The 20,982-nt window shown below is 46.3% G+C and overlaps 9 protein-coding genes across 9 annotated transcripts; 7 read left to right on the top strand and 2 right to left on the bottom strand.

Annotated features, from left to right (window-relative positions):
- Positions 1 to 868: 868 nt before the first annotated feature.
- F5Y00DRAFT_202451 (nitrogen assimilation transcription factor nirA) lies at positions 869 to 4,207 on the top strand. Its single transcript, XM_048005372.1, has 4 exons — positions 869 to 2,370; positions 2,420 to 2,538; positions 2,619 to 2,853; positions 2,906 to 4,207. Exons 1-4 carry the CDS (start codon positions 1,043 to 1,045, stop codon positions 3,825 to 3,827), a joined length of 2,604 nt encoding a protein of 867 aa, XP_047860180.1. The 5' UTR covers positions 869 to 1,042; the 3' UTR covers positions 3,828 to 4,207.
- Positions 4,208 to 6,104: 1,897 nt separating this feature from the next.
- On the top strand, positions 6,105 to 7,712 carry F5Y00DRAFT_202487 (FAD/NAD(P)-binding domain-containing protein). The gene is made up of 2 exons (XM_048005373.1): positions 6,105 to 7,125; positions 7,180 to 7,712. Exons 1-2 carry the CDS (start codon positions 6,271 to 6,273, stop codon positions 7,633 to 7,635), a joined length of 1,311 nt encoding a protein of 436 aa, XP_047860181.1. The 5' UTR covers positions 6,105 to 6,270; the 3' UTR covers positions 7,636 to 7,712.
- An 834-nt stretch (positions 7,713 to 8,546) lies between these two features.
- On the top strand, positions 8,547 to 10,109 carry F5Y00DRAFT_256131 (uncharacterized protein; the record flags this gene model as incomplete). The annotated part of the gene is made up of 8 exons (XM_048010366.1): positions 8,547 to 8,680; positions 8,741 to 8,783; positions 8,897 to 9,133; positions 9,189 to 9,391; positions 9,451 to 9,589; positions 9,702 to 9,787; positions 9,842 to 10,001; positions 10,083 to 10,109. 8 exons carry the CDS (start codon positions 8,547 to 8,549, stop codon positions 10,107 to 10,109), a joined length of 1,029 nt encoding a protein of 342 aa, XP_047860182.1.
- A 1,538-nt stretch (positions 10,110 to 11,647) lies between these two features.
- Positions 11,648 to 13,599, top strand: F5Y00DRAFT_256132 (general substrate transporter; the record flags this gene model as incomplete). The annotated part of the gene is made up of 8 exons (XM_048010367.1): positions 11,648 to 11,788; positions 11,866 to 12,219; positions 12,272 to 12,653; positions 12,709 to 12,977; positions 13,038 to 13,167; positions 13,246 to 13,356; positions 13,411 to 13,439; positions 13,504 to 13,599. The coding sequence occupies 8 exons, from the start codon at positions 11,648 to 11,650 to the stop codon at positions 13,597 to 13,599; spliced, it is 1,512 nt and encodes a 503-aa protein (XP_047860183.1).
- A 164-nt stretch (positions 13,600 to 13,763) lies between these two features.
- On the bottom strand, positions 13,764 to 15,784 carry F5Y00DRAFT_202499 (uncharacterized protein). The gene is made up of 2 exons (XM_048005375.1): positions 15,150 to 15,784; positions 13,764 to 15,095 (listed from the first exon to the last, which is right to left on the bottom strand). Exons 1-2 carry the CDS (start codon positions 15,622 to 15,624, stop codon positions 14,029 to 14,031), a joined length of 1,542 nt encoding a protein of 513 aa, XP_047860184.1. The 5' UTR covers positions 15,625 to 15,784; the 3' UTR covers positions 13,764 to 14,028.
- Positions 15,785 to 17,018, top strand: F5Y00DRAFT_202498 (NAD(P)-binding protein). The gene has a single exon (XM_048005374.1). The coding sequence runs from the start codon at positions 15,946 to 15,948 to the stop codon at positions 16,906 to 16,908; it is 963 nt and encodes a 320-aa protein (XP_047860185.1). The 5' UTR covers positions 15,785 to 15,945; the 3' UTR covers positions 16,909 to 17,018.
- A 228-nt stretch (positions 17,019 to 17,246) lies between these two features.
- Positions 17,247 to 18,737, bottom strand: F5Y00DRAFT_249088 (uncharacterized protein). The gene is made up of 2 exons (XM_048009542.1): positions 18,488 to 18,737; positions 17,247 to 18,413 (listed from the first exon to the last, which is right to left on the bottom strand). Exons 1-2 carry the CDS (start codon positions 18,494 to 18,496, stop codon positions 17,916 to 17,918), a joined length of 507 nt encoding a protein of 168 aa, XP_047860186.1. The 5' UTR covers positions 18,497 to 18,737; the 3' UTR covers positions 17,247 to 17,915.
- A 49-nt stretch (positions 18,738 to 18,786) lies between these two features.
- Positions 18,787 to 20,134, top strand: F5Y00DRAFT_202527 (DUF1691-domain-containing protein). Its single transcript, XM_048005376.1, has 2 exons — positions 18,787 to 19,199; positions 19,279 to 20,134. Exons 1-2 carry the CDS (start codon positions 18,971 to 18,973, stop codon positions 20,043 to 20,045), a joined length of 996 nt encoding a protein of 331 aa, XP_047860187.1. The 5' UTR covers positions 18,787 to 18,970; the 3' UTR covers positions 20,046 to 20,134.
- Positions 20,135 to 20,739, top strand: F5Y00DRAFT_202528 (uncharacterized protein). The gene has a single exon (XM_048005377.1). The coding sequence runs from the start codon at positions 20,224 to 20,226 to the stop codon at positions 20,536 to 20,538; it is 315 nt and encodes a 104-aa protein (XP_047860188.1). The 5' UTR covers positions 20,135 to 20,223; the 3' UTR covers positions 20,539 to 20,739.
- The last annotated feature ends 243 nt before the right edge of the window (positions 20,740 to 20,982 follow it).

Raw genomic sequence — 20,982 nt, forward strand, 5'->3', positions numbered from 1 at the left:
ATATTATTTATATATATTAATAATTATAAAATATATATATATTTATTTTTTTATTATTTTATTATTTTATTTTTTTAATATTTTAATATTTTAATATTTAAACCTATAAATTATTTTAATATATTAACAATTTAGCGGTTTTCGCTTTATTACCCGCCGTTAAATCTTAAAATCCCTTTATTATTTTTCCCCCGCTCTTCCATTTACGTTCATGTTTCAGTACCCGCTCATCGTTTGTCTAGTTACATAATATACATACTTGATATTAACTACCTAATATAATTAACAGAAACTTATAATGTAAATTGGACGTATGCACCAGGTCTTTTCTCGTTTCTATTACACAACAGCTGTTGGAACCTAGGATGTAGGTACTAGCCCTGTCCTCCATACTTATCCTATATCAATTGTGTCTACTACTATATGTGTTAGTTACCTACATACATACATGTAGGTTGGTACCTAGGTACCTAGGTAGGTATCAGGTATGCAAAGGTAAAGCCGGGGCAAGTGCTACAGTATTGTACATATGCAGAAAAGCTAGCGTGAAAGCTGTCATCCTTGAAATCCCAAACTTAATTTTGAACAATTGCTTTTTTCCTTTACACATACAACAAGTATATGGATAGTGATTATTTTCATGCGCTACCTATTCTATCAGGCCGAACACGGAGCATTTATATAGTGCAATAGTGCAATTTTGTATTACCTCTCTCCTGCTTGTCGAATTGCGAAAACAATCTCAAAAGTCAAACTGCCCCGCGCGTTTCCCACTTCCGTCTGTATATTCGTCTGTATATTCGGTTGTATATTCGGTTGTATATTGCGAGGGAATCTCTTCGGATCGCACCCACCGCTATATCTCATCTTACTTGCTCTGGTAATCTGATCCAAGTACTCCTTCTCTCAGAGTAGGTCGCACGCGCGACGCGCCTCTTGAATCATTCATCATTATCGTCTAGCTGGCGAGAGGTGTATTTACGTCTCTGTCCCCATCTCTCTGATCTGAGCATGCTCTCCTGCTAGTCTTGAACCCGCTACGATGGAGGGGGATCCAGGTAGCGGACCATCTACTGGCCAGACGTCTACTTCGTCCAAACCCACCCCGAAACATGAAGCCTCCGTGCCCTCTGGCGCTTCCGGAACCGGCAGTACTCCGAATCAGCAGTTGTCTAAACGGAGGAGGGGTCTCGGCGTTGTCACACCTAATGCGTGTACCGAGTGCCGGAAGAAGCGCGCTAAGTGCGACGGCCAAAAGCCATGCGGTCGGTGCAAATCGCAGAAGGATGTCGAATGCATATACGAGATTCCTGTGCGACAATCCAAGGAAAATTTACGTCACGAGATCGAAGCGCTGCGACGTCAACAGCGCCAAAGCGATTCCGTCTTTTCCGCTCTCGTCCGCCCCGATTTAGTTGAGGAGGTTTTGCAGAGGCTGCGGCAAGGGCAGTCCGTCGAAGGGATATCGGAATGGTTAGGTGGTAGTGCTGCCTTAGCTTCTGCTGGGCCCGGGTTCGCACGGCCAGGCGAAGCTAGGGGCGGAGTTAACCTACCTCCTCTTTCAACTTATGGCGGTACGCTCGCCGGTCCTGGAGGTTATAATACCATGGGAATAAGCCCTGCGACGGCCCAGGCCCATCCTATGAACCAGGATTTCGATCCAAATAGCCCTTGGAACTTCTCATCACACAGTCAGACCGTGTCCACCCGTAGCGACTCTCATCCCGATATCATGCAGTGGACCTCTGAGGCACCCCCACGGTCTCGTGTTGGCACGTGGCTCCAAGAGCAGTCATCGACGGCGGAAGGGTCCCGATACCGTGGAGCAGACCAAATTCTTACGCCATTGAATTCTCCCGAAATGAAAGTCCCTCCTGGCTCGTGGACCACAGTCACCGGGGACAGTGGCTTGGTATCGCATCTTTTGGCGCTCTATTTCTGCTGGGAATACCCGACGTTTGCGTCTCTGAGCAAGGAGCATTTCATGAGAGACTTTATCAGCGGGAGGGATCGTTATTGCTCGTCGACACTAGTGAATGCATTGCTGGCTCTCGGCTGCCGCTTCTCGACGCAACCGAATACACGGGCAAATCCAAATGACCCGCGCACCGCGGGCGATCACTTCTTTAAGGAATGTCTAAGACTTTTTAATCGGGAAAGCGACCATCATACTCTGACCACTATTCAGGCCTTGGGGATAATGTCTATTCGGGAGGCGAGTTGCGGGAGAGATTCGGAATCCTGGTATTACGCGGGACAAAGCATACGGTTAGCCGTCGAAATGGGACTCCACCGCCTGCAGAACGATGGTGACGAGGATGAGATAGCCGTACAGGCCGCAACGTTTTGGGGTGCGTTTGCCTTAGACCAGTAAGCGCATCACCGATTATCTCCAGTGCTCCAGCTGACGTATATAAAGCGCATGGTCCCTAGCGACCGGTTCTCTACCACAATGTTCTTGCTACCCGCAATTACCACCAAAACCTGCCATTATTGATGACATAGAGGCTTCTTTGTGGGTCCCCTATACAGATGATGGTAAGTTAAATGAACAGATACGTTAGTTAGGGTTTCTCACGGGATAGGTGGTATGATGCGCATTCTAACCAATAGTATAGGCGCCCCCCTACAGCGATCTTGCGAGCAGCCATCGAATGTAAGGTCTGTTTATAAATGCTTCTGCGAGCTTAGTGAGCTTGTTCATCAGTCGCTATATGTCTTGCATTCTCCTGGCAAACCCATTACAAGCAGAGACCTACTCAGTATTTATACGCAATACCTGAATTGGTATGATAGGATCCCCGAGGTTTTGCGATTAGGGCACAACTTTACGCCTGCGGTCCTTTTCGCCCAGTAAGTTATTCCATGCGGTTATGCTGTATAATTTGGCTCATTGGTCTATTAGTATGTATTATCACTTCGCCATTTTACTTCTTTTTCGGCCTCTCATCAAACTACGAATTATTGGTTCAAGCATACTTCCTCGCGACGTCTGTGCTCAAGCCGCAGATGCTATCCAAGGCCTCCTTCGTTCATATTCCCAGCTATATACGCTTCGCCGTACGCCGTCATTTGTACCATACTTTGTACTTACATCCTCTATAATGCATCTGGCTATAGGTGCCGATACTTCTAAGGCATCATCTACTTCGCCGGCGGAAATGTCGAACCCCTCGACAGTGAAACCTGAAGAGACCGAGACCGAACACGACCGTAGGCAATTATCTTCTAGCAACAGAGGTGAACTAGAACCAATCTCGCCCTCCAGTACGACCACTGCAAAGCCGAGCCCGAAGGTGGCTGAAGCCCTGAGACAAGGCATAGCACACTTAGCTGAGATGGCACCATGCCATCATTTTGCTCATCAAGCACTGAACATTTTACAGTTCCTTGCGAAAAAGTGGGGGATTGAAGTAGATATACCGCCCAGCACGGGTGTATCAGAGGAAATTGAAAACTCGGTTCGACCGACGACTAACAGCCTAAATTTCTTTGCACCTAACGTCAGCAAGAACGACGTTCTTTGTTCTTGGGGCGCACGAGATGCTGGCGGTCCCGGAGGCGCACAAGGAAGGTCCGATTCACCCACGTCGCAAACGCATTTTGGCCGCGAGGAGAAAATGGAGGGCATCACAGATGGTAGTCAAGATAAGGGAGGGTCTGAACAAGATCCAATGCCTAGTTTTGGATCTGGAAGCGGCGCCGGACCGGTGGTGCATGCCGCTAAAAGCCTAGATAATCCATTATTTTGGCCATTTCCTATGCAGGGTCGTCCAATGCTACCAGAGGGTAAACAGCTCGAAGAGGCTGGATTTCGCCCTCTGTAGGTAGCTTAGTGGAGGAGATCTAATGCAACTTGGAAGCTGTTAGAAACATAAACAAGCTTCTAGGGTAGTTATATCACTTCAACTCACATCGCTGACCTCTAGGTTAAGAAAAGTTTGCGATAGATACACTTGATAACACCAAAATTTGGACATTGATCCTCAAGTCTCTAGGCATGTCAGCCTAGAGACGGTGGTGTTCAAGCCTTACTGAATAGGAGCATACGATATATGCCAAGTTAGACGCCGCCGATAGTTGAGGGGAGAAAAGGGGGATTTTTGCGGTACGATAGCGGCTATGGGATTTGATGTGACGGGGTCAGTAGAAGTTTATGATGATGACAATGATGGAAAAGGTTTAAGATGCAAGTAGATGATACCCCCAACATACGAACGCGCTTGTCTAAAACCCAACCTTTGGAAATGAGCTCGTAGCTCGGGAACTCCTCTCTGAATCGTGTTTAGATAGGTGACGACGAATTAGTTCTTAGAACAAATAAAAAGGCATTAATCGAAAGTTACCTTATTGTAAACCTCGGTCTTAACTACCTTAGGTACTTAGCCTTAACAAAATATGCCCATACTAACTGGTCAGACGCCAACCATCTCTACCTCTCATATCCCTTTTGCTGATGGGGAAACTCGAATCGATACCCTTAACGCTGACTCCTACTCTCTCTACCTAAGATGCAATTATTCCCCGTGCTGAATCCGCCGTAACCCATAATTAACACTCGGTGATTCGTTCGCGACAGTGACCTTTTATAGCATATGGATAGTTTCAACTTTAGCAATCGCTATGCAGCAAACCTTTTCATCACATGAACAAAATATCGCTGCCTGAACCGGGGTGCTATCTCTTACATAGTAGAGACCCAAACAAGGGTCTGTAAACTAGCGCCATTCGCTACCAGGTGGCAGGTGATTTATCTGCTTTCTCCATCAAAATTGCATAACTAAAGACTAAAGTCAACCTTCGAGCTGGCCACTCATTAAAACATATCACTTAGATCTGTATAAAAACGGCTGGTAGCGAACGGCACTAGTTTACAGACCCTTGTTTGGGTCTCTAAGAGATACCGATTGCAAATCAGGAATATCATTCTGTCAATTGGCCAATTAGAGCCGTCAAATTGTAGATCTAGAAAAGATCTGTCGACCGGGATATAGAACTCGGTCCGAGGGGTTACAGCTGTATCATGATGGGGTCTTTGTCAAGTTTGAGACTATTCTCAGTATCGACAATTCAGGTGCCTATTTGTCGTTGGATCTCACCGACCTCAACTTCGGCTTTTCCGTTGACTAGGTATCTAGGTAGGTAAGCTATATTAGTCTCTGGGCAGCTGGGTTATGAAATATCTAAGTATCCTACGTAAAGGCGAGACTAACCTGTTAAGATAAATAAATAAGGATACTAAGGAGACTCGGGGAAATTGGAATGTTTCAAAACCATCGTCGAATTACTGCTATGCATTTAGTATTACACACGGGACCTTATATTACCTGTGGTTCAGCAATTGGCCCTGATCTTTTTGTGCCGTCGCTAGAATCAAAAAATACGGGTGCCTAGGATGGATTGGATTTTCACTGCCCAGTCTTTGGGATGGACTTTACCAGCCAATCGCAACTGGTAAACCCTGGTCAAGATGATCTCGCAGAGTCCCATAAGATCTAAATACGGCTTGAAGATTGGCTAAGGTATATTTAATGCGGCTAGTCCAGAATACTTCGCGTCGATTGCCAAATAGAGTAAATGCTCCAGCGCCTTTGTCGCAAGTAGTTTTTAATGTTGTAAGATTTGGAACTTGAGGCTAAGGACGATCCCTTCTCACTGAGCCATGCAAAGATTATGCCCTTATTAGCTGTTACGCCGTGTTCTATGCAGTTAGATGATTACATAAATTGGAAGATCACTACTGCTTTCGCCAGTCATGTTCTTGGATTAGGACTTCTTTCATTCTTCGATCCGATACACACTATACATACACCTCCTATGCTGGTCAAACCTCCACTGATCCTACAACCTAGTGTAGATCTACATGACTTCTCAGCCCTATATTCCCCCCATAGAGTAAAGTCTATTGCGTGTAAAGCTTTCCTACTCCTATGCTAAGAATGGAATGGCGGGATGTATTAGAATCATGACATCCCAGCAAGGGTCATGTTCGACCCGCACCGCATGAGAGCATAGCTGCACAGCTCACATCCTGATACAGAGCAGGTGATGCTTAGAATAACCCTTGATCACCATGAATAAAGCATGTTTCTTGATAGCTTTATTTAAACAATGCCGAAACATATATCAGGAGGTTGCCTTTTTAAAAGGCCTCCTCTGCTGATTATGGAATCCAATATCACTAACAACTTATCTTAGAAGTCATCTCATCACTAGTTCGCCCTTTCTTTCATACCATTCCTTTAGCTACATACGGACCTTCCAAGAGAAATGTCAAGTTCTCCTTCGGCAATAAGAGTTGCCATCATAGGCGGGGGGTTAGCTGGCGCTGCAGTTTTGCGCGGGCTTTTGCGGTATCCTCATCTTACTGTTGATATGTACGAGTCGCGGCCTACGCTTAGAGATGAGGGTGCGGGATTTGCTTTCACATCAAGAGCACAGGATATTCTAGCTACTATCGATCCGGAGTTGGAATTCTGCCTCGACCGTGCCGGTGCCGTACTCACTACAACTGAGACACGAGTGGCTGCTGGTCCTCATGTTGGAAGAGAGATAGAGATCAACGGCTTCAGTGAAAACTGCAAGAAGAATGTCAGCCGTCAGGCTTTTGTAATGGAGATGCTTGATTGTGTACCGCCGCATATGATACATCCCGGTACGCGGATAACATCTGTCACGGAACTACCCTCAGGGCAAGGACTATTACTCACCTTTGCGGATGGATCAACAAAGAAATATGACATCGTAATCGGCGCGGACGGCACCCACGGCTTCACGCGACAGCTTGTTCTTGGTGCCGATGAATCTCTAGTCAAGCCGCATTCTACAGGGTTTTGGGGGTTGCCTATCAAAGTACCTCTCCAGCGGGCACAGCAGCTAATGGGCACGCATTCTTTAGACCCAAGCAGCCCCCTCCATGTAGGTTGGATTGGAGATGGAACTACTATCATCTATGATTTGCTAGATAACGGCAATGAAGTCCAGATCATTGTGTGCGGTAAAGCAGATGACATTGGGGAGGACGATGGACTGTCGGAACCGTCATGGGCAAAGCTGTTCACTCCAGACGAGTTCCGGGAAGCGTTCTCAAGCAATAGAGTACCGGTTTGTCAGGGTACGATCGATGTAAGTGAAATTTATCCCGTGAAGAGATCTTAGTCTCAACTAACACCCTTCCGGCTTATCTTGAGTGTATATACTGTGCAAGTCGCCGCTCTTTGCTTGCTCGAACACCGGCCAGCGCCAACTTACGTGACTGAGAATATCTGCCTAATCGGAGACTCCGCCCATAGCATGCTGCCATTCCAGGGCGCTAACATAAGCCTTTCCATCGAGGAGGCGTTACTCCTGAGCACACTTATCGGTCGGTTACCGTCGAAAGCTGCGATTGCGGCTGCCCTCCGAGCTTTTGACCAGGTGTGCCGGCCCCGAGCCGAAGAGGCTACGCGGTTAAGTGCCGAGACGGGATTGCTTATCACAGGTCGCGCACCGGGGGTCGGGCTCAATGCGGATCTGCTTCAGCAACACTTGCGGCACAAGTTTGAGTTCCTTTTAAACGTCGATATTGAAGCGCATCGGACTGCTGCTGTCAGCATTATGGATCAGTTGCTGGGGGTGGAGGCAGCATGGCCTTGATGTGTGTTAGCATGTTATGATTACATGAGTTGGACTTCCTCCCCCCTTTTCTCATTTATCATTTATTTCCATACGTTTATTTCCTTACCACGGTTCAACTACGTGGAAGTGAGTACATATAGTTTTATATTAGATATTATGCATGGCGATCGGCTAGATACCTTGGAATTGGGTTGGAAGCGCATATATTAGGTATGGAGATGGGCATTTACAAGGCATGAAGTTTACGTATCGGAGGGTAGATTGTATTATACATTTACGAATCCTACTTATAACTAGTATGCTTAAGTATTTCTTGCTTCTTTTATGCATAGTTTTATTCTGCAATACCATGAGTACTCTGCATGGAGTAGCATTGAGGAACAAAGGGCAATCTAGCATAACCGTGCCCTCTCGTATATTCTATCTAGGTAGCTAATGATTGACCCAATATATAGCTTCCTATCGCTGTCAAAATTGGTCGTAGCCCACATAGTTAGGAATCTTAAAACTCCCTGATACTATTTTTAAACTTCCTTATCAACACTGGAGGGCACCAGTGACGTGAAAGGGGAATTTCCCTTGGGCTTTTAAAAATCGCAATTAAGACTTGAGTATATGTACCCGGTAGTTATGGGAAAATAGCCATAGGCCAATGAACAGTTCCTTTGGTTACATCTGTTTATATCCTAGGGGCCAGAGCCAGGATTGGAGTGGCCAGTATCATATTAACAATCAATATAGATTACTACCGTGTAGTTATATCAAAGAGCATACGACCGGCATATGTTACTGATATATTGAGAAACTTTTAGCTTATTATGGCTTATTTTTCGTCGACAATGTGGTTCGCATTACTGCCTACGCTTGTTCATCTTTCCTCCATAGAAAAATACCCCATCGCATCTCTTGGTTCGCTTGGACGAGCTATAATGTTTTGGTCTACGTTACTATCCTTTGCGGCGCTCATCGATGCGGCGCCGCAGGTAACTCCAATAAAAGGACCCGGAGCTAATAGCCTTGTTCGATTCGGATGTTCCCAGGTTGTCATCGAACGGCTTGACCCGTAAGATATGAGTTCTCTAGGATCGGCTCCTTGGATTATGCCTAATTCGTGTTGCTCTAGTCTCGTAAATCCAGGAGTGAATCCGTCTCCGCACCTTCACCAGGTACGGTTCTCAGAACCCCCTTGAACCATGTTATTAGCTTATTCTTTCATAGATTGTCGGAGGAGTACGTTCCTTAATATCTCTTCTCAGTATACTCTACTCAAATCTTATAGAATGCTTTTAATGATTCGATCTCATCTGCTGATGTCTCGTCTCTCGCTACCTGTACGACATGCAGCTTCAGCGACGACTTTTCCAACTATTGGACGGCAAATGTTTACTTCAAGGCGCGAAACGGTACTTACAAGCGAGTGCCCCAAATCCCGAATAGGTTTCTCGAGGGATCTCAAGGCGGCGTTACTGTCTATTACCTTTCGCCTGGCAAGAAGACGGTCACTGCATTTAAACCAGTAGGGCCAATGAAAAGTTAATATACTTTTGGTAATAACTGATTCTTATAATTAGGGATTCCGTATGCTTGTCGGAGATTCTATGCGTCGGGAGAAGAAAGGATCGGGTTTAAAGTCTCAGAGCTGTTTTCGTTGCTTTACAGGCCCCGACTTCAAGGGCGACGATTATTCGCCTTGTGCTGATCCAAAGTTGGATACCGAAACTTTCCCCTCGACGCCGTGCTTAGGCGGTATTCGATCTAATATCCACTTTCCGACGTAAGATTACTTATATTTATTACCTGGATATGGCGAGTGGAAACTAATCGTGAATATAGTTGCTGGGACGGAGAGCGCCTGGACAGTCCAAACCATCAGGACCACGTAGCCTACCCTGTCGGAGGTCCCTCGTCATTCGCTACCACCGGAGACTGTCCATCGAGTCACCCTATCAAAATTCCACAACTAATGCTCGAGGTACGCAACCTCTACCCCTTTTCTTATAAGAAATTCGGATTATAAGGCTCCATTTTATACGATAAGGCCCGTATTACTTGAGAATATATAATCTAAGCTAAAGTATTCATAGATTGTCTGGGATACAACCGCGTTTAACAATCCAGATGACTGGCCAGAGGATGGATCCCAACCGTTCGTCCTGAGTACAGGAGACAAGTAATTCACTCTATGAAATCCGCGTATGTAACCACGATGCTAACGTTGAGCTAGTACCGGATACGGTCAACACGCTGATTATGTATTTGGATGGAAAGACGACGCACTCCAGAGACTAATGGATGGAGCTTGCTTCGGCAACACTTGTGAGGGAGTTAAGACGCAGGACTTTGCTGAAGCGAACAAATGCTCTGTTCCAAACACTGTCGATGAGGTCACCGAAGGATGCAAGTCAAATTCTATACATTAGCTACCTATTTAATTGATTGCTAACGAATGAATAGGGCTCGAGCAGCTTCCGGGAGATGGAAGCGGGGCTTAGTATCATCAAGAGGAGGTTTGGCATATGTAGTTGAGGGGGGAGTGTTGAACACTAGGATAAACTGTATTCAATCATCTGCAAACGCTCGCTTAGAATATTTCTATTGGCCTAGTCGATTCAAGGAAATCTGTTCATGGAAATGACTATACAGTAACGATACGCGCTGGGATTTCGATATAAGGCATATATGTATCAGAATAGCACGCGTCACGACATGTTCAACACGAAGGACCGGAAATACGGAACGTTACTTTGAGATCAATGAACAACATCCTTCTATCTAAATTACTACACACCTGCCCCTGATAGTCGTATCGTATTATGCGACGATAATTTTCTGCAGGATCGAAATGCGCAATGCCGAATTTATATACCTTACTGTAGGTGCGGTCTGTAATCCGATTTGAATAGGGGCTTATGCTGTACTCGGGATGTTAATACCTAATGTTTCACAAGTGAAACATAAGAGCGGCAAGCTACAGTTGGACAAACGTTTTGAGCCTGATTTTGATAGTTAAGATCGCGCGATCGCCTATTTACTGGCTCGTCGTAGGTCTAACGCTCTCATGATAGTTGCTCTTTTATCGGTGTCTGGTGTGATATTGCTTTGGGTGACCACACCTAGCCACTTAAGAGCTCTATATCCCAAAACACAGGTTGGTTTCGCCTGGAGTCTTGAAGGTGTTATTTCTCCGTTCCTGTTGCACTACAGGTGCATTGACTGCAACCATAACGTTGATTGTTTAGACTCATTTGATATTTGAAGCAAACTACAGGGTGTGAGTTGATAATTAATGAATAATAGATTACGTACGCCATAATCTCCTGATTACCTGGGCTTTTTCGATAGCAAGAAGAAGGGGAGGAGGTTAGCATATGTGGAAATAATCAAAACTGCTTCGTGGCTGTTCTTCATCAGTAGACGCCTCTATGATAGACAGATAGCCTTCATTGGTGAGGGAAGAGGACTGTGTGTGACAGGAATCGTAAACGAAAAATTTGCCGAGCTGAAGGTTCCGTAGCTGTGACCGCTGCGTCTAGCTAAAGGCTATCAGATGTGTCTAGAAACTCTAGATCCTGCTAGCTAGGTAATATTTGCCATCCTGGAAGCTAACATGGTGGAGTTATCTACGCGTGTGCCTCGCTAGCTAATTATCTATAGGGAAAGGTTAGGGGCTCGCCCTTTGGTAGCAATATAGAGTGCTACAACAGCCTGAATAGCCCTAGATTAACGGGTTGCGCTCTATCGGAGACTTGGAGCGTGTGGAGAACTCCATAAGACTGTCCATATTGCCGGACCTCCGCAGCTATCCTCAAACCTGGGGTTATGGGGTAACAGGTCAGCTAACGAGATGAGCGCTTCTTGGCGTCCTGGGGAATTCCATAGATCCTTCGGCACTTGCATGGTTGCCATCCTGGCGCACACGTAAATACCACGCCTCGCCTGGTGTATAGGGCGCTGTAGCTCTTATCTCAAAAACACGACCGCTTACCTCGATTCAGCTTACAGAATGCGCGGCGCGCTGAAGAGGTAAAAAATGACGATCAAGGACGACGACACTATACGCGCCCATTGGCGATGCTTTGTGGCTTGCGGGCTCATGGTCCTGTCGCCGTTTCAATATGGTATTGACTTCGGTTTAATAGGAGGCATGCAGGCAATGCCAGGTTTCCTCAAGGTTCGTGAACCCAAGCATTATCCCTTGGGTATCTATGTTTGATTATTAGGTTACGTATTCTAACAGCATTTGTATAGATCTACGGCCATCCAGCTCCGAACACAGCAATCGGTTGGAACATCTCGACGGTGCGGCAGCAACTAATTACATCGCTGATGACGCTTGGCGCCTTCGTCAGCTCTGCTACCGCAGGCTTGGTAGCTGCCAAATTCGGTCGAAAGGCCTGTCTGTGGATGGCTTGCCTTGGCTGTGTTGTTTCTAACATTATAATGATGACTACGACAGATATCAATGCCCTTTATATTGGACGGCTACTGAACGGATTAGCGAATGGTTACTTTATGACTTTCTCTCAGCTATTTATTCAAGAGAGCAGTCCAGCCAAATATCGCGGGCTCTTCCTTACCGCGTTCCAGTTTTGCACCTCTTTCGTAAGTCAAACATGCCGCTATATGGTTGATCAGTTCTAACTCAGCCTATTAGGGCACACTAATCGGTACAATCGTGGATTGGGCAACGGCATCACGGCCTGATCGATCAGCTTATTTGATCCCTTTAGGACTTATCTTCATTATTCCTCTGTTCTTGACCATTGGTCTGTTCTTTATACCCGAGTCTCCTCGCTGGCTGATCCTGCAAGATCGAATCGAAGATGGGCACAAATCCCTTAAATGGCTAAGGCCGACTGGTGCGAAAGTCGACATCGAAGTCGCGGAAATAAAGGCGGCTATTGACAAAGAACGTGAGATGGGTAGTCAGGTCAGCGTGTTAGATATGTTCAAGAATCCCATAGATAGGAGACGTACGACTCTCGCCGTCTGCGGAGTAACCCTACAGGCTGCCACAGGTGCCATGTTTATCATCTGTAAAGTCATCCACCCAAAACACTCATATCGAAGGTTACTTACAGTTTTGTCCAGCGTACAAGGCATACTTCTTCACTATGGCCAAGGTAGCTAATCCCTTCGCGATGGGTTGCGTCCTCAGCGCAATTGGCCTATTTGCCATCGTTCTGAACTCCTTGATCGTGGTGCGGTATGGTCGACGTCGCGTGCTTCTTATGGGTGGTCTTGGAATTTGTGGCATCCTACAATTAATCGTCGCAGTTGTATACGACCAAAACCCTGGCGCAAAGGCCACAGGTGAAGTTCTTGTAGCGTTATCGTGTCTTTATATGATGAGTTACAATGTAAGAACTGAAACCATTTAGCAAAGAGGATAATGATCGAGACTAACAAGAGACTTGCAGGGAATGGTCGCGACTTATGCCTGGTTGTGTGGTGGTGAACTTCCATCACAGCGTCTACGTAGCTATACCTTTGGGTTGGCAGCAGCTGTGGCATTCTTCGCCGCCTGGCTTACTACCTTCACAGCTCCTTGTAGGTTACTAGATACGCATCCCAAAGCACATATCAAAGCCGGTCTATGGGTTCAAGAACTAATCATGGATCCTATAGATTTTATTAATCCCGATTCTCTAAATTGGGGCCCGCGATACGGTTATATCTGGTTCCCAAGCTCAATCGTAGCTGGGGTCTGGGTATACTTCTTCCTACCCGAGGTCCAAGGTAAACCAGATTCCTATCAATCAACGAACCAGTTGCTAACAGTAAGGTATGAAGGACGAACATTAGAAGAGATTGACGAAATGGTAAGTAGTAGAAAACACGAATATTTGAGTCTATCACGCATTTGACTAATTATATTTTTCATAGTTTGAAGAGAAACTGCCCGCTCGAAAATTTAGGGGATATAAGTGCGTTCGCCGACTTGCTGTGGATGAAAAAGCAGGTGCCCAACACGAGGAATAACGGCATATTGACATGTATTTTTGACCATGTAGAAATAAGAAGAATACTTGGTATAAATATTTAAGGTGCAAATTAGGAGATGTGCGAGGATTCCTGAGCCGGCCGCCTGTACGGCGCGTTCTATTTCTACACATAAGGGCCAAATTCCGGGGGCAGTCTTTGATGAGCATGATAAATTATATTATATCCTCGACTCTCTAATTACCTAGCTGAAGTTTTATGAAATACTCAAGTCTGACGTGGATGGGTCAGATTTAATGACCGATCAGATACATCGTACGTATTGGGACCTAGTTTTGGTTGAGATGGGAAACTTTTACTAGACTTTTATCATGAGAATGTAATACAGGTGATGCACCCCACCCAAGCCATAGTCGCGGGGTCTCATAGCGATCGGTAAAGTACGTAGATTAGGAATTTGAAAGGTACCTAATGCATATCAAGATCCGAGTTGTTGGTGTCACGAAAAGCTATATCCATGTCCTCGTCGTCACTACTAAAGTCTCTATCGGGAGGGAGTGGGTTAGCAGTATAGGGGTTATCGAGAAATCGGCCTGGGTGAGACGAGTCGTACCGAACTACGAATCTGGGTAATGCTTCATTGTGTAGGTGTGGTGGAATCTTGTGCTGGGACTTGTTTGTGAGAATGCGCAAACGCGAATATGCTTTACAATCTGGAGAAGATTCGGGGTTCGCTTCTAGGCGAGGGCGGGAAGCGTTTTGGAGCTTTTGAAATCGCTCCCCAAGTTCATTTATAAGTTTTCGTATCTTTGGCCGCACGTCGTTACGGTTGAAAAGTGGCCTCCCAAGAAGACGCGGGAGATGCTGGAGTGAAATATCAAGCGTGAATGGTCGGCCGGAAGTTTCCGAATTTGCTAGCAACTCCTCGACCGATAGACCTGAAAGAAGCATACAGGAACGACCCCGCTCTAACCTCGATATTCCATACTTATCAAGCCGTAGGAAATTTAGAGCCGGTGGAACCGGCGTATTAAGGGTGTATTTGAATAGCGTTCCACGAAAAGGTCCAAGCTGAAGGTTTGAAAGGGCTGGGAAGTTGGAAAGTGAGAGGACTAGAGTCTTCTCATCTCGTGAATATTGGTTAAAACGATGATAGATACGGAGGCTCTCGAGACTCTGGGCCTGCTGGTTAATGGCGTCGTTGAATGCATCGGTATCCTTGATGGCGGAGGAGTCACCCATAACCCCATGGTGATAAAATATCTCACAAACGGCCAGGCTCTGTAACGCTTTCGGCAATGAGAGAATAGCGTGTAGAGCTTTAGGGGAAACAACGCATTCGGTGAAGATTAAGGATCTGAGCATAGTTTTGTGTTGAAAATCCTGGAGCTTTTCTGCTTCCCAATCAGCTGGTTTCTTTTGGCCTATCCTGGCACAGGATATTTCCAAGGATTGTAGTCGAGGAAGTAAAAAGATTGGACACGTCGGCGCTATCTCCCGAAATCTCGTCCCTGATTCAGTCCAATGGAGAGTAACTGCGTTGGGAAGTAAGTATCATATATGTGCCATGAGACCACGTTGGGACTTACGAGATTTGAGATTTTGAAGAGGTCTTGGAGTTTCGAGGGACTTGTTTAGAAGGGAGGCTTGCGTAAATGCTTGTGTATAAGACTCCTTGAAAAAATCCCAGTAAGTTCCTTTGATGGATTGATGCTTGCATTCGGGACTTTCCGAGACGAAGGATTCCAAATTGGGAAACAAGGTGAGGTCCGGAGGATAAGGCGGATTATAATAAGGGTCATAATGATTACTGGAGTATAGCAGTTTTAGATCTCGTAGGTAGCCTTTTCGATTAGGCTTGTCGGCACGGGTAGCAGCACCTAGAAAGCGATATAGGGACGATAGTCTGGTAAACTCAGCAGTAGAATATAAGTACATCTCAGCGACTTCACGGAGTTCCCTGCAAGTACGAGCAACAGATTGGAGGGTTTGAACATCTTGTGAATCTCGAAGATGTTTCATTATCTGTAGTAACAATTCGTGCGGAATAGCCAGGAGAGACATGGTGGACGACAATATATTATCTTGCTTGTCTCTCTCAAATCTTAGGTATTAAGCACCTGAATCATCAAGGGAGCTTGAAGATGAGGAACGAGGGTGAAGACTATAGAGTGGATGTGGCAACAGGTAAACTTACATGTGAATAAGACAAACAGCTGTCAAGAACCCCGCCCCATCTGATCCGGGCCGACTCGTTAGCAAAAGACTCTTAAGCTGGGAATGTACATACCTTAGGTAGGTATTTATTTTTTGGGGGCGTCTGATCGGCCAACGTTAATACCTCTTGAAGCTCATCTGCCTTAGGTACGAATCATATTATTCAACATGTCGGGTTGGTCATCACGATTCGAATATGCCCCCTTGACAGGAACAACACTCGTTATTTTAGTTACCACTCTGTCCTTCGTCTGGCGCGTCTCCCGGGATATTACTCGTAGTAGACAGAGTAGCATTTGCCCAACTGAAGAGCGGGTTCTGATTATAGGGGCATCAAGCGGGCTTGGGCGCGCCGTGGCTAAACAATATGCAGTTCGCGGTGCTCGTGTGTGCCTTGTTGCACGGCGCGAAGAACCGCTCTCGAAACTAGCCCAGGAGTGCGGAGAGAAGTGCTTCTGGGTTGTCGCCGACTTCAGCGATGTACAAGATATGGTGCGAGTAAGAGAGAAAGTAATTGCGGAATGGAGTGGTTTGGATTCCCTTCACGTATGTGCTGGAGTCTCTGCTGTGCAGCCTGTCATGAGTCTGGCCAACGTAAAGCCAGGGGAGGAAAACGACGCGAACAGTACCGACATACAGAAGGCTTTGGATATTGCTACTCGAACCACCCAGGGAAATGTCTACGGGCCCTTTGTTGCAGCGGTGACCTTTATCCCCTTGATAACGCGTACCTCAACTTCTCCATCTATTCTGTTGGCCTCATCGGTCGCCGCAGTGATCCCAGCACCGACACGGGCACTTTATGCTGCTACAAAAGCCTCATCACTGCTATTATTTCAATCGCTCGCTATTGAGCATCCGAAGATTACTTTCACTTTCATCCTGCCGGCGACTATCGAAGGCAACTTCCGCGCCTCTGCCGTCGATGCAGACCCAGCGACCATTAACGCGGGTCCAAACCAGCGCGGTCTCAAAGTAGATTACGTGGCGAAGAGATGCATCGACGCGATGGATAGACAAGTGAGAGGCAATGTAGTTGTGCCCTGGTTCCCGTATGGGATTGCGCAGTACTTGTACAATCTTTGGCCTTCGCTCATTGAGAAACAAGCGAGGAAGAAGTACAATTTTTAGAGGTTTCCAAGTTACGACAGAAACTTCAATTTTTTAATGCTATTATTGAATTATTATCGAATTGTTATATCGAAGATACCTGATTAAACAGATACGTATCCACTACCGGAGTGAATGTACTTAATAAATCTAAAAAGTATTCAATTATCTGATTGGCCTCAACAACAATGAAACTCGAAAATACAAAGGTACAGTTACAGAGAAGAAAGAAAAAGAAGTGGAGTACCTAATACACCTAGTGTACGCTAGTACATGTAGCTCCACACGGCAGAATATTAGCTGATTTCGTACACCGCCTTCGTAGTACTTAAGAATTCCCTCCCTCCCGCTGCTTTTAAAATTTTCCTTCTCTTTTCTTCCCCATCTTAGTGCACGGGCTTTACGCGTCACAGTGAGGAGCAATCCGAGTGCGTGTTTTTGCTAGTTGAAAACTATTTACTGACCACTCCATCTTGGCTTCGGCCGGGTTGGGAATTTTTGGAACCTCATCTCTTCTCGAGACTTCGCATATTTTCATTACCGTCGGTCCCTGGAGGAGCGAGGCAAGGAAGAGTTGCGCTGTAAGACATATGTTGGTTCGGATACTGTCGCTGGATTTTTGGTAAGGTAGAGAGCAGTAAGAGTAAGGGTCCTTTGGAAGGGGGATGAGGTAATACCGTCATTAATTCGGATGAGGCTGTAGCCCTAGAATAAAAAGTACATACGCGTAGCCTATATCTAATATCGTGAATCTGAATATTACGCTGTGGTTTGCCTAGTTACCTTTAAGCCTCAAACCTATGGCACCTAAGGAGGCTTCATCCGTCTTTATGTTGCATCTGAGCTACTCGGATGGATCCGTACGGCTGCCAGCAATAACACGGCGTGCCATGGCTGTGTTTTGATCCGAGTCTCGCGTAGATCTAAGGTCCTACAACTTCAATAACCCTCCGTCGCCGTGGATGCCAGCGGCGATGCTACACCTCATCCTAAGTATTAATCTAGGTACCAATCCGCCCAGCAGCGCGTCAATCCGTTGGGAATCGTGGATCATAAACTTCGTAACCTTCATCTTCCGTATCGCTTTCGGCACTTAAATCTTTTGGTATAGCTTTCTCGTCTTTGTTAGCACTTGTATTCGTATCCGGCTCTTTTGTTTTAACACTCTCGTCATCCGCCGTTCCACCGATAGGCGTAAAGGCGCTTTTGAAGCCAGACTTTTTGAAGCCTCCCTTCTTAAATCCACCACCGCCGCCAGTTCCGATCGGATTAGAATCGCCGCCGAGCTTGATGCTGATGAGACCGTCTGCTTTAGCTTCGGCTTTTCTTGCGCGTGCTCCCGCCGTCGGGTCCTTAACCATTTGCTTCATATCCTTCATGCGCTGACGATGACTATGGTCGTAACTCCCCAGGTGAGCCTCATAGTCGTTCATGCGCGAGTAACCTTTAGAACAGAGCTCGCAGTAGAAGGACTGTAGGGCGGCGCGCGCCGAGGAGGTCTGCGCTGGCGGGAGAGTCTGGTGTCGCTATATATTTCGAACCGTAAGTTATCTGACTACAAGTTATGACATTAGATACGAAGCTAGGATAGTATACTCACAGGAGGCATGGTGGCACGTATTGGGGTTTGCTGCGTATAAAGAATGTAGATGGGAAGTTTAGAAGTCAAGCAAGCTCCAAGCTTTACTACCGAGTGGGTAGGTACCTATCCGATGTACAATACCTGAAGCAAGCTATCGCGGGGTACGGATCCGTACATGTATGTACAACACATGCAGATGCCATACAAGATGCGAGTTAGGTACATACACGTAGGCACCTTAGGTAAGGTATAGCGTACGTAGGTAACAGGTACAATACCTAACCTAAAGTTTAGGTAGGTACCTAGGTAGGTACCTAGCCCAAGCACCTTCTCTTCTCATTCGACCACGACTAATAACTTCAAGTTCTAGGCCACAACGAACAACTCAAAAATCTCTACCAACTCCAATTCCAATACCAGCTCCCAAATTCAAAAATACCAAAGTACCTAATATATTAAAAACTAAAGGTCGCAACCGCAAGGAATGAAGTTTAACCACTCATGGCGTCCGATCATCGTACCTTAAATCCAAAGGCTTCGCAAGAGACGTTGATATCTCTGCTCCAGCTGGATCCTTTGCCTATAGACAATGCGTCCCTCTACGACAAGGACCTTCCACCTCTACCTGAGGAAGATCAAGAGTCTTCGAGTCGTAGTACGAGGCATACACCGACCAGCTCAACGTCTACCTTAGGTCTTAGCGGTAGCGGTCATGGCCCGATATATTACTGTACGATTTCAAGATTTCAATTCTTTCGCTTGGACCAATAGGATCGAAAGTTTTACTAACCAAAAAAACACACCTCCAGTATCTCGAATCCAACGCTATTCTTCCTATACATTTTCCTTCTTCGCTGGCCTCCATTTCGCAAACACCGCCGTAATCCCTCTGGTTTACAAATCTGTTCCCTATTCCGAACCCTTTCTTCTTATGGCTCGTGAGCTCTATCAGACCCCTTACACCGAGCCCCTACTGGTCGCCCTCCCCGTCGTTGCCCACGTCACATCAGGTATTGCCATACGCCTACTTCGCCGACGCCAAAATCTAAAGCGGTACGGCGGTGAGACCCCGGGTATGTGGGCTCTACATCACTCGAAGTCACCCAACCAGAAACACAGTACAAAGATGTGGCCTCCCCTAACTTATATTTCGGTTTCTGGGTACTTTTTCGTTGGGCTTCTTGCCGCGCACGTAGGCATGAACCGCATCTTACCTCTCGTCGTTGATGGTGATAGTTCCAACATTGGGCTGCAGTTTGTATCACATGGCTTCGCCCGACATCCTCTACCGCCCTTGATAGCATATTCGTTGCTACTATCCGTCGGAGTAGGTCATATGGTTTGGGGCTGGGCTAAGTGGCTGAATCTCACGCCGCCCGCCAACTGGAAGAAGATAACTTTTGATAAGCAGCTACGAAAGAGGCGACGGCGCGCTTGGTGGGGTATCCAGGCCGTCTCCGTCGCACTCGCGGCGCTTTGGGCTGCTGGGGGCCTGGGGATCGTGGCAAGGGCCGGACCCGCCGAGGGCTGGCTTGCTACCGTCTATGATAATATATACGCCGCCGTAGGTCATTGACCGATGAATTTCAGGTATGTGTATATATGTTTTGCATATTGAACAGCATCGACATTAGCGATTATCCGGAGTTAGGACTCTTCAAGAATCAAATGTGCGTAGCCCTGACTTCTATCGAGCACGGTCGTGACAAAAACTTAATCTACTTATTTCCGATGGAACGTAGGGATAAGATGGTATGATGTCTGGACAGTTTTATTTTGGACGGTGGTGCATTGTCATCATATACGCACCCATCGTGGACAGTGCTGCTGCGGCGATTCGTAGCGGTTCGATAGGTAACACAATGCAATTCCAGGTTTGTTTGCTTCCTGATTTTTCTGTTTCTGTATTTTCTTTATCCCGTCAAATCCGTCCTATATTCGAGGCCAATTATCAATTCATCTATCATCTTCTCATAACATCCTTTCACGATTATGTCTTGGTGAAAATTGGCCTTATCCAGTTCTACGGCATGTTCTTCATATCACATAATACGTTCCCCCTCCTCTAATGTCCGCCCTTGCAAGGCCTTGAGGTTAGCGAGCACGCCCAGCATAGAAAAATCAGCAGTATACACTCTAATTGTTGTCATCACCCATTGTGACATCGGACCAGGCTATCAAAGTCATTGCATGAATCTCCAGCATTAGACAAGATGTGCACAGACTTAATTCTCTACGCAACTTGTCCCTCGTGCTGGAGGATTTTGACCGGTCAGGCCATCTACCAACGGGCTTGCGAAGAAGCCATAGATGCTAGTCGCGCGATAAGCAACTTCACCGTACCCTACAGAAAATGCTCTAGGGGCCTGCACCAAGAGAGACGGGCTAGGCTTGCGGCTGAGCCATGCGGGTTTTGCCGTTGGCAAATGTGGGTAAAAGTACGGCAAAGCCTGACGAGACGGAATATCTATCTAGGATCCTGATGTTAGGAGAGGAAGACGCGACGCAATCTC

Source organism: Daldinia vernicosa, assembly GCF_022497035.1.
Source record: "Daldinia vernicosa strain CBS 139.73 unplaced genomic scaffold F5Y00scaffold_79, whole genome shotgun sequence".
Taxonomy (NCBI): domain Eukaryota; kingdom Fungi; phylum Ascomycota; class Sordariomycetes; order Xylariales; family Hypoxylaceae; genus Daldinia; species Daldinia vernicosa.